We start from the raw sequence: 11501 nt of genomic DNA, 5'->3' as shown, positions 1-11501 counted from the left end.
TAGGGAAAAAAAATATATACAAAATATATATTTCATAAGGGGAATGTGTATTAGCTGTCCCAGTATATCCAGTGTGGCTATTGCTGCTGTATAAGGAAAGAGGCATAAAACTCCAATTCTGGTATTAATTTAATTAATATTCAAATGAGAGCTGCGTTTGATAGAACAGTCGAGCTGAACAGAGGATGGGGTTGTGTGAGAGTTAAGATGGCGACTTGGTAAGACCTGCCTCTTCTTAGTGATGAGGCAATGGCTATAAATCCGTTGTTGTTTATGAAAATTTACAACTTTGCAATACAAGTTTATGAGTTGCTCGGTTTTTCCATTGGTCGCTGCTGGTCATGTGGATAGTAACTGTGAACATGAAGTTTTTTATAATTTCCCTTGCGAGAATAGAGCTGCATTCTTTTGCTGTGCTCAGTCCTGCTTCGGATCTGTCTGGCTCGCCAGCACACAGCCCATTTGTCCCTTTGTACAGGCACCAGGCAGGGATGTATATGGAGGTTCCCAGTAAGGAGACGCATAGGAAGACAGGAGGACCAGGATGGCAGCGACTGCTCTTCCGCTCCAAGGTGTGGCATGCTGGATTCAAAGCGCCGGAATGGCAGATTTTCAACTTGCAGCCTGGCTAATTTCCTGCTTCTTCTGGCACCAAAAGGGGCTCGATTCCTCTCCTGTCCAGCTAAGGCGACAGCTGTCAGAGTGGCAGGGATTCCTGTGAGCTGGGAGCTCAAGGTGAGAAATGTATACCCCTCACATCCTATAGCCATCTCTCGCCCACACAGCAAATATAACCCTAATACTGTTTACTGTTTATTCCACAAGCTAATCAGTCAGCCCCAAATGCCCTTGTCCCATCAATTCACATAGGATTATCGCCAATTTATGACGATTACCTTACGAAATACATATGACAGTTCTGGAAATGATTGCTTTTCATCGATTAATGTATAACACTGGTTTGAACAAGGATTATGTACTTATAAAACATACATTTACACACACATCACCACTCTCAGACACTACAACACATAATCGTCATTCTACACACACACACACACACACATACAGACACACACACACACATACAGACACACACACACACACTTTATCTATCTATCCTCCATCCGACCATTTTCTATGTATAGTATACGCGCAAACACACACACACACACACACACACACACACACACACACACACACACACACACACACACACACACACACACACACACACACACACACACACACACACACACACACACACACACACACACACACACACACACACACACACACACACACTATCTATCTATCTATCTATCTATCTATCTATCTATCTATCTATCTTTCCAACCAACCGCCTAACCTCCCGAAATCTACATGCATACATATATGTATTTACACATATATAATGACGTAGCTATTTACAGTTAATCTACCAATATTATTATGATGGCTGTGCCTTAATCTTTTAACATACGCAGAGGCAGACAATGTGATTTGTTTATATATATGTATACTACTGCCCTGCTACAGCCAGGATAAATGCAGCCTGTATTATATTGTCATAAATAGGAATTATTGCAAGGGCAAGGGATAACTGTTCACTAAGTACTACCATTATTACATTTTTGTTAGTTTCAGAGAATGCTTAGTTTTGAAATCTTTGAAATAGTTGAACATGGCTATTTAAGGTTTATTTGAGACAGGCATAAATTACTGATAATAATAATTAAACAATTATTTTATCATTATTATTATCAGTATTAATAGCTGTATTAAAAATGCAAAAAGTATAAGAAGTTCTGTTGAAATCACCAGCAGATATAAAAAGTGAGAGTGGAGAAGTCTGTTAGATAAATACAGTATATCGGTGTTGTTTTCACTTTCTATAAAAATAAAGGGGAGGAGAAATACACAGCTCTGGCATTGTGAAACTACTGATCTGTAATTAAACCAATGCTTGGTTGAATCTTGTTTTCAGTCTTGTTTTAGTTGTGGTTTGCTAGATGAATATAAAATGTGCATTGCAGTATTAGCTTGGCTTCTCTGAGAGGTGTGTTTATTGTGGCCTGCAAATTCAGTGCTGCCACCGTGTGGCAGCTCATGGTATACGCCATTGTAGTAAAGGAACGTTTATAATGAATGTGGAAGAAGTGTATTCTAGGATAAAATAGTATTGGAAGGTGTCAGAGCAATGCTGGACGACATCTAATGTTTGTGGGCGTTAAAGATAATTGTTTTGTCTTTTTAAAAATGTAAAGAAAAATCGGTCATTTACTTTATTATCTCTATAGCTATGAATCCATGCAATAAAAAAATCACTCATCCAATATTAAAAATGATTAGTGTATGTATTGTGCATGTGAAAACTAGCTGTAGGCATATTCACTTGTGTTCTGCTGTTTTGGGAGCCGCCCTATGCCTGGTTACAGATATGAAGTATGCTGATTAATAGTTATTACTTATTCTTTTGGTGTTCTATGTACACATTTTGCAGAAATAATAGTTTATTTCAGTTTACGAATATTTAATACACACACTGGCCTGCAAACGGCTGCCTTCACCCACACACAGATCCTTCTATAGCCAATAAAGCCGATGAAACAAAAAGGAGACGTCAATAGCCCTTTCATGTTCTCCCAAGATGGCCGCTGTACCTAAGATTTAATGGTTTAAGCAGATTTTATTGCTTGGAAGCGAGATGAAAAGGAAAGCAGAAGGGGCAGAGCCTTAACCATTGATCTGCCTGAAAATCCCTGTTACATTTAACAGGCCCTAGACATTCAGGAGGCAAAACTAATTCTCCTATTTTCACTAACTGTGATTTTTATAGCCATATTTTCTTCCTTTTTATATGGAGATTTTTTTTCGTTCTGCTTTTGTTAATAATTGTAAAGTAGCTATTCAGGTACAAAACTTACCTTTAGTCCTACTAACTGCCCCTATTACTATAGTGGCTGGGGTATATTTTATATTTTAAGATATCAACTAGATGTCAGCATTTTTTATAATCCTGTTTTTCTGGTCCTCTGTGGTGGTATACCTGCCCTTAAAATAACTCATTTTCAGAGTGGTTTATATAGATCTTAATGCAATTTCTCTTACATTTCACTTTAGCAAAAGCATAGACACATAGAGGTAACAGCATCTTACCCTTCAACAACCCTCAGGACTATTTAATAATAAGCCAAATTCATAAAAATGGTGAAATGACTGATTGGCAAATTGAATTCAAAGTGGGGCTACTATGCACATCTAGTCTGACACAGAGTAGCCTGGGACAGATGTGGACATATCTATCTACCTGCCTACCTACCTACCTAAGCAAGAAAGAAAAATAGATAGATAGATAGATAGATAGATAGAGGTGAAAGAAAGAAAGAAAGAAAGAAAGAAAGAAAGAAAGAAAGAAAGAAAGAAAGCAAACAAGAATGGAATCTTTCTTTCTTTCTTTCTTTCTTTCTTTCTTTCTTTCTTTCTTTCTTTCTTCTCCATCTGTCTACCTTTCTTTCTTTTCTAATCTATCTACCTGTATGTATTTCTGTCTATTCATATAAGCTATCTCTCTATTTCTATCATTTTCTTTCTTTCTTTCTTTCTTTCTTTCTTTCTTTCTTTCTTTCTTTCTTTCTTTCTTTCTTTCTTTCTTTCTTTCTTCCCATCATTACCTATCTATCTATCTATCTATCTATCTATCTATCTATCTATCTATCTATCTATCTATCTATCTATCTATCTATCTATCTATCTATCTATCTTATCTATCTACCTATCTATCTATCTACCTTGATCTATCTCATTCTGTAATCTATCTATCTATCTATCTATCTATCTATCTATCTATCTATCTATCCATCCCATACATCTGTCCATTAAGCATCTCATTTCATAAAACACACACACACACACACACACACACACACACACACACACACACACACACACACACACACACACACACACACACACACACACACACACACACACACACACACACACACACACACACACACACACTCTTAGCAATCCTCACACCCACGTCAAAATATGTGATGTCAGGAAATTCCAGAAGTGTTAATTCTGTCTCCCTTCCTGCATTTTGGTGCACAACACTGCCAGCAAGCTGTTTGTGTTTTTCTTGTACAATATAGCTATATATATATATATATATATATATATATATATATATATATATATATATATATATATATATATATATCCAGTGTTATACATGCCAGTGGAGCAGAACATGGATTGTGGTCTAGCCTGTCCCACAATCTTCCACTCCAGCAATTATATCTTCCAATTACTCCAGGAGTTGAATACTAGCTACAACAGACTTTCCTCCAGCATCAAAGTTCCACATTCTTCTGAGCAATTTAGTGAGTGTTTTATAGAGCCACAGAAGGACAGGGCTCCTCACCAGATTCCTGGGTATGGGCCATAAAACATTACTCCAATTTCAGATAAGAAAAAGCGTCTTATGTTAGGACTTTAGATTGCTTGAAGCCAAATTGTTCATGTTTTTGAACATTGTAGATTTTAATCAGCGAGTCTCCAGATCTTCTGTTTGTTCTGGTGTGATTTTCCTTACAAGGACTTTGATGCTACAGTATGGACAGTATGGATACACTGATGCAGCCATGTTGGTCATTCTAGTACAGAGATCAGCTACTGTATAACAAAGAAGTGCTCATATTTTAATAAGTGAACTGTGTCTGAACTTGTCCCTGGGAGGGGTTGGTGCTTTGCTATGCTTTATATTTGGCATGTAGCCTAATCATGGGAGGTGCTGTGATGGTTGTTACAATATTTATATTATTGTATGCCTTTTGGTTTGAGGTCTGTGCTTGTAGGTTCTGATTAGAACTTTTTAGGTTTGTTTGTGCACGTAAACATTGTCAACTAAAAACTGTCAGCTCTTCCAGAAATGATTATAACACGCAGCAAAGCAGGCAGAATATAGATTTCTAGAGTTAAATATTCGTTGTCTGCTTCAGCCTAACAAACTTTAGATAAGGTGATTGTTTTTGCAGCTGCTAAAATCATAGCGTGGAAGAAATATGACGTTATAAAGGCTCCATTTGGTGACGTTATTAAGCAATGTGCAATAATTAGTGGTCGATTGGTTATTTTTCTTAGAATAAATGTAAAATGTGTTGCAGTAGCAGTAATTGTTATGTCTGCATTGTATCATATTTGATGTTTGTCTTTGCTGTACAGAAAGGGAATGTAAAAAAAAAAAGAATAATGATAATAATCTGATCATCATTTCAACAGAGGTGAACTCTGCCCCTATATCTTCCTATGCAAATGATGGAAGGCACAAAAGCACTCGTTGCTTGTTAGTGTCTGCTTCTGGAAGACAGGAAGACCATCCATTTCACCCCAAAGAACACCCCCCTGTGTATGATGTATATATTATTGCTGTATATGTGCCTGGGAAGCTCCGTGTTATTGGGAACTTTGCTGGCTCAGTCCCCGTCCCAAGGGAGCCCCGTCAGGACGCTTTCCTATTGGCTACAGACTGATCAGCTGCTTATATTTGCCTCTGTCGCTTTTGGCGCCTGGCCATCCAGAAACAAACCAGTTCGATGACTACTAATAGTTATAGCTAGATGTACTAATACACAACAACAAATCACAGAACTACAGAGTGCGGAGCAAATGAGTTCTTACTTTGTGAATAGCAGTTTCCCTGGGAGCCTGCCTAATGGACAGGACTCGTTTGTGGGTCAGATCCCCCTCTACTCATCCGGCTATGAAGCTTTAAGGCATTTTCCAGGTTCTTATGGGACAACTCCTCTCCAGGACAAGTCCTACTCCTCGCCCTGCTTCTATCAGCAATCTAGCACAGTTATTGCCTGCAACCGAAACTCTTATGACTATGGGACGTCTTGCTTCTATCCTGACAAGGAGGGCACGAGTAGCCACTCCACGCACCCTGCCAGCAAGAGGTCCCACGCTGGGGAGTACCTGCATTTCTCTGCTGATCAGCCATACAAATCCGCTAATATGCAAGGCAAGATATTCAATGAAGACAGCAACGACCGGAAGTATAGCAGCCCTGTCTACCCCTGGATGCAGAGAGCCAACTGCACGGGTAAGTCATTAATTTATGCAAGAAGCTTATCTGATCTCTGAGGGCAGAACCGGGCAGGAGGGAGGATACACCATACAAATGTGTCTAAACAGGGGAAAATCCAATATTAATGTTTAATAATACATAAAAGGGCATCATCATACTTTCACTTTTGTATAAGGGAGTGTTTTTAAGTTTGTATGTGATGACCTGCCTGTATGTATGTATGTATGTATGTATGTATGTATATTATTATTATCTCTCTCTATCTATCTATCTATCTATCTATCTATATATCTATATATCTATATATCTACCTACCTACCTACCTACCTACCTACCTGCCTAGCTACCTATCTATGTATCTAGCTACACATATTATATGACATATACCCGAATTTAACCATCCAATGGTGGAGTAAGTGCTTCGGATTTTATTTATAACACCTTTAAATTTTAAATTTGACGACGTGGCCAGCAGTATATATATATATATATATATATATATATATATATATATATATATATATATATATATATATATATATATATATATATATCCTTTAAACTTAACGACGTGGACAGCAGTGCAATATGTGTTTAACGGTGTATTTCTGGGAAAGGAAATCAAGAAACGTGCAAGGGGGTGTGTGAAGGGTGGCATATATATATATATATATATATATATATATATATATATATATATATATATATATATATATATATATACATATGTATAGTGTGTGTGTGTGTGTGTGTGTGTGTTGAAACATACATCTTGGTACTTTTTTTGTTGTGTTCATAACCTGACCTGAATGACAAAACTATTTTTTTGGGGTCTAGTCAGCTAGTTCAGCTAATACATAACTTATCTGTTCACACATTCATTCTTTTAAGTTGGTATGCATCTTAAATATCTCTTACAGTAGTATGTTAAGTTGTCACTCCTGTCCTGCATACACACACACACACACACACACACACTGACAGACACTCACACCAATTGTTTTTTTTCCTGCTTGTATGTTTGTGTGTCTGCTCTATATGGCAGCAATAAACTCGAATATGACAATTTTGGTAGCTACAGAAAAGAATACACTGAATGATGTAGGATGTGGAGAATATGTTGAATTTTATATTCTGAATATTTAATATTGCCAGTGCTCCTACACGGTTTGCACCAGCTCAGGAGTTGTGTGATACAGTAATAGTGTACGCCTGTATAATAGGCTGATGTTTGCTATTCTTGCTGTCTTCCAGGTGCAATATACGGCGGCCATGGCAGGAGGGGAAGGCAGACCTACACCAGATATCAGACCCTAGAACTGGAGAAAGAATTCCACTTCAATCGATACCTGACCAGAAGGAGGAGGATTGAAATCGCCAACGCTCTCTGCCTCACAGAACGACAGATTAAAATCTGGTTTCAGAACAGGAGGATGAAATGGAAAAAGGAGAGCAAGATTATGAATTCCTCTCAGTCCAGCAGCGATCCAACAGAGGAGAAAGCAGTCAATGAAAGTTAACAGCAGGCCTCCCCTCTCATTCACGTGAATATAGTACTGTGATGTGCACACACGCCACGTACTTCTACAATGGACCCCCGACTACTGTCACTCTCACTCTCCTCATCCTCCATACAGACTCCAAACTCCAGGCTATCCGCTAAAAGCGACTGGGAGAAGCATGCACATCATCCTATTCACCCCATCATTCTATAGATGTGAATATTCAATTTATTTATGTAGTAAATAGACCTCTCCTGGGTAACAAGTGCTGATCCCTGCTCCATCCATAAAAGAGGACAAAATCCCTGCTTTGCAGACGAATTAATGCAGATTATAGACTGTGGTTTACTACCTGCAGCATAAAATTATATCTAGACCTATGTGGGTTTGGGGGAAAATCCAGACAAAGAAAAGGAAAAAAGAGATCCGGAAACCCGAGGTCATCCTGTTTTCTGGAGTCTCTGAACAAAATGTAACTGTCAGCTGTATTGTTAACGTAACAAAAATATTTACAGCCACTATTGTTGCCAACCGGCATTGTAAAGCAACGACCCTGTGTGTCAATTGTAAAGGAAAGCACAGAGGGAAGATCAGCGTTCCTGCTATTCTGCATACAGACAAATCTAATCAAATCTAATCTATAAAATGGAAGAAAATATATTACATATATATAGGGCAGGAACGAGAGCATGATGGAAAAATGACAAGTCTTGGACAAGATGAATATTAAATGCAGCAACTGGCTATGGACAAGCTCATGTCTCTTACGATTTCCTTAATAGACAACAAGTGCTGACATCCCCAACTGTCACAAACAAGCGGTACGGATGTTTTATTTTATATGTGTGTATAGTCCTCTACTGCTCTATACTTTACTAGGAAAATGACACAGCAAGAGGCGATGCAGGTATAACATACACCCTGTACAAGTCTATCACACAGATCTCCGACACCAATTACAAAAGGGGCTTAGAAGAACTGAAAGTGACTGTTAATGTCCCCAACTCAATGAATAGGGCTGCTTCTGTACAGATGCCAATAAAATATAAAAGAGCAATCAGTAAAAATGCACAAAATGAAAAGTGAGACTTTTAATATTTTGGAATGAATAACAAACAGGACCATTTTGTGCAATATTTCGGTATTAATATGCTGGTTGGTGAACTGGAGCTTTGAACCGGTACATTTGGTATTCACTAATGGAGCTGTGAGGGGAATGCAATAATTTTTCTGTAATGGGATGTAACCTCAATTCGACCCCGGCCCTGCAGTGCTCGCTGAAGAGACGTGCAATGACGGCTGAACGTCCAGACGGTGGCGTTAGAGTCTGAACAAAAATGTGCAGCTGGAGACGGGGGCGCGCGGATGCGCGCGCGCTTCTCAGCATCCTCCCAGCTCCCCCACTAATACACCAGTTTACCTCTAGAGGTCATCAGGCAGGATTTACGACTGGACAACAAAAGCACGTGATTCCAAGTCGTACCCCATATTTGGGTGCCTACGTAGGAGGGAACCAAGTACATGTCCCAGTCATTTCCATAATTCATCATAAATTGTGCAAGGGTGCTATAGACGCACAAAACGACCAACAGCCACAAATCAAGCACACATATCAAAAAACAAATGAGCTCTTATTTTGTAAACTCATTTTGCGGTCGCTATCCAAATGGCCCGGACTACCAGTTACATAATTATGGAGATCACAGCTCGGTGAACGAGCAATACAGGGATTCTGCGAACATGCATTCCAGCAGGTACGGATACGGCTACAATGGCATGGATCTCACCGTTGGGCGATCAGCTTCCAACCACTTTAGTGCCAATGACAGAGCAAGAAATTACCCGTCCAACCCATCCTCTTCTTCAGAGCCAAGGTATAACCAACCTGCAGCGTCTTCACACTCTCCTCCACCTGACTCCCTGCCCTGCACGGCTGTGTCCACCCCGCCTGTCAGCGAGAGTCACCCAGGAGTGAAAAACTCTCTAACTAACTCGAACAGCGCTACGTCCAATGCCAACAGCACCAACAGCAATAGTAACAGCACCCACATTAACAGAGAAGGGCTTGGTGCTTCTTCTGGTGCTGAGGATGATACCCCTGCCAGCAGCGAGCAGTCAAGTTCACAGAACGGACAGAGCCCCGCTCCATCAGTGCAACCCCAAATCTACCCCTGGATGAGAAAACTGCACATAAGCCATGGTAAATAAATTTAATGGCCATTTTCCTCCCTGCCACGAGAAGTTCGCTGCATACCTAGATGAAGGGGAAGGGGTGGGTAGAATGAACTTTCCAGGGCACTATAATTGCTGGCGATGCCTAGAGACAGCTATATGACCACAGTTTAACCTCTGAGTAAAGTCTAGGAATGCTGTGGTGAATCTTATATAATACATACTGTTGTATCGCCATACGGTGCAATGCTAGGATAGTTCCTAAAATATTCATCCGCGAGAGATGTGAAACTTAAGGTACAGGTTTCTGGGGAAGTGTAATTAATAATTCACAGATACAGTGGAGAGTGGTGAGGATATTTTTTTAAACGCTAGAATAAGTCTTTTGATTGCCTAAATAGACTTGCTAGTCTTTTTAAAGCAAACCCTATAAGTAGATGTGAGTGTATTTCAGCTCCTGTCTCGCTGTCATTGACTGGGATGAGGACACTGACTGGTTTTAATATGCTGATGACTGTTCTAATCATGATTTTCTGATGTTTTACCCCTCTTGTTTGCAGACAACATTGGGGGACCTGAGGGGAAACGGGCCAGGACAGCTTACACACGATACCAAACGCTGGAGCTGGAGAAAGAATTTCATTTTAATAGATACCTGACTCGCCGGAGGAGGATTGAAATAGCTCATGCCCTCTGCTTATCTGAGAGACAAATTAAAATTTGGTTCCAGAACAGGAGGATGAAATGGAAAAAGGACAATAAGCTGAAAAGTATGAGCATGGCTGCAGCAGGAGGGGCATTCCGTCCATAGGACGCTTCTGTTCTAGCAAAGTACTGGTCCAGTATTATGAGAATTGTCACCATAGACTTTCTAGAACTCTTGTGTGTGACTTCTGTGAAGAAACCCCTCTCTCCCTTGTCCCTTTCTACATATCTTAGCCATGGGTCCCTATACTGGGTGGCTCTAGATGCAGATGCTCTATGTATATGTTTTTTTTTTCTTCTTCCTCTGAATGGCTATGTCTTGACAGTTTTAAATGTTTAACTTATTTGACTATGTAAAAAGCTATGTGTTACTTGAAGTAACAGAACAAAAAAACAAAACTGTTTAATTCAAATGTTCTGTTTAGTGTTGCATTCAACTTGCAGATAAAAAAAATACAAGCTGTATGTGTTTGTGTAGTGTAACTACGTCTGAATGCTTACAACCCGTCTACCTAAATTTCAAAGAAACTACCTAATCCTACCTGTGAATAACTGTGTTGTAGAGGTGACTTGTGCAAGCCAATTTATCTCCTGTGTTTAGTAGTGGTGAGTAGTGAAGTGGTGACACAAAAATGTGATGCCAAGCAGTCTGGTCTAGCTGTGCCTTTGTATATTTCATAACTCTGCACGACCTCTTGTAAAGTGGCTGCCCTTGCAGCTAAGTGTATGTACTATGTGTGTTTTTTTTATTTTATTTTGTTTGGTTCTGTTTTTGTTTTGTTTATTTTTTGGTCACAAAGTTCTATAGTTAAGCTTGGCTGTTTAAGCAATTGTTATTTTTTGTAATTTTTTTTTTCCATGAAAAAAATATGACTGGAAAAGAATAAACTTTCTACTGAAATATAGTGGACTGGATTTGTTAATAGGAGCAGGCAGCAGGGCAAAAAAACTCTGGGAATGGGTTTGGTGGCTGATTAATGATCGCTAGGGTGCATGTGTGAAGGCCAGATGATAAGGCAGGAACTTCA

The 11501-nt window shown here is 39.3% G+C and overlaps 2 protein-coding genes across 2 annotated transcripts; both read left to right on the top strand.

Moving 5' to 3' along the window:
- The first annotated feature begins 5673 nt into the window (after positions 1-5673).
- On the top strand, positions 5674-7787 carry HOXA6 (homeobox A6). Its single transcript, XM_068238661.1, has 2 exons — positions 5674-6109; positions 7349-7787. The coding sequence occupies exons 1-2, from the start codon at positions 5674-5676 to the stop codon at positions 7612-7614; spliced, it is 702 nt and encodes a 233-aa protein (XP_068094762.1). The 3' UTR covers positions 7615-7787.
- Positions 7788-7864: 77 nt separating this feature from the next.
- HOXA5 (homeobox A5) lies at positions 7865-11374 on the top strand. The gene is made up of 2 exons (XM_068238660.1): positions 7865-9796; positions 10329-11374. The coding sequence occupies exons 1-2, from the start codon at positions 9220-9222 to the stop codon at positions 10577-10579; spliced, it is 828 nt and encodes a 275-aa protein (XP_068094761.1). The 5' UTR covers positions 7865-9219; the 3' UTR covers positions 10580-11374.
- The last annotated feature ends 127 nt before the right edge of the window (positions 11375-11501 follow it).

Source organism: Hyperolius riggenbachi, chromosome 5 (assembly GCF_040937935.1).
Source record: "Hyperolius riggenbachi isolate aHypRig1 chromosome 5, aHypRig1.pri, whole genome shotgun sequence".
NCBI classification, from domain to species: Eukaryota; Metazoa; Chordata; class Amphibia; order Anura; family Hyperoliidae; genus Hyperolius; species Hyperolius riggenbachi.
Note: the sequence above shows the minus strand (reverse complement) of the source record. Positions and strands in the feature narration are given on the sequence as shown.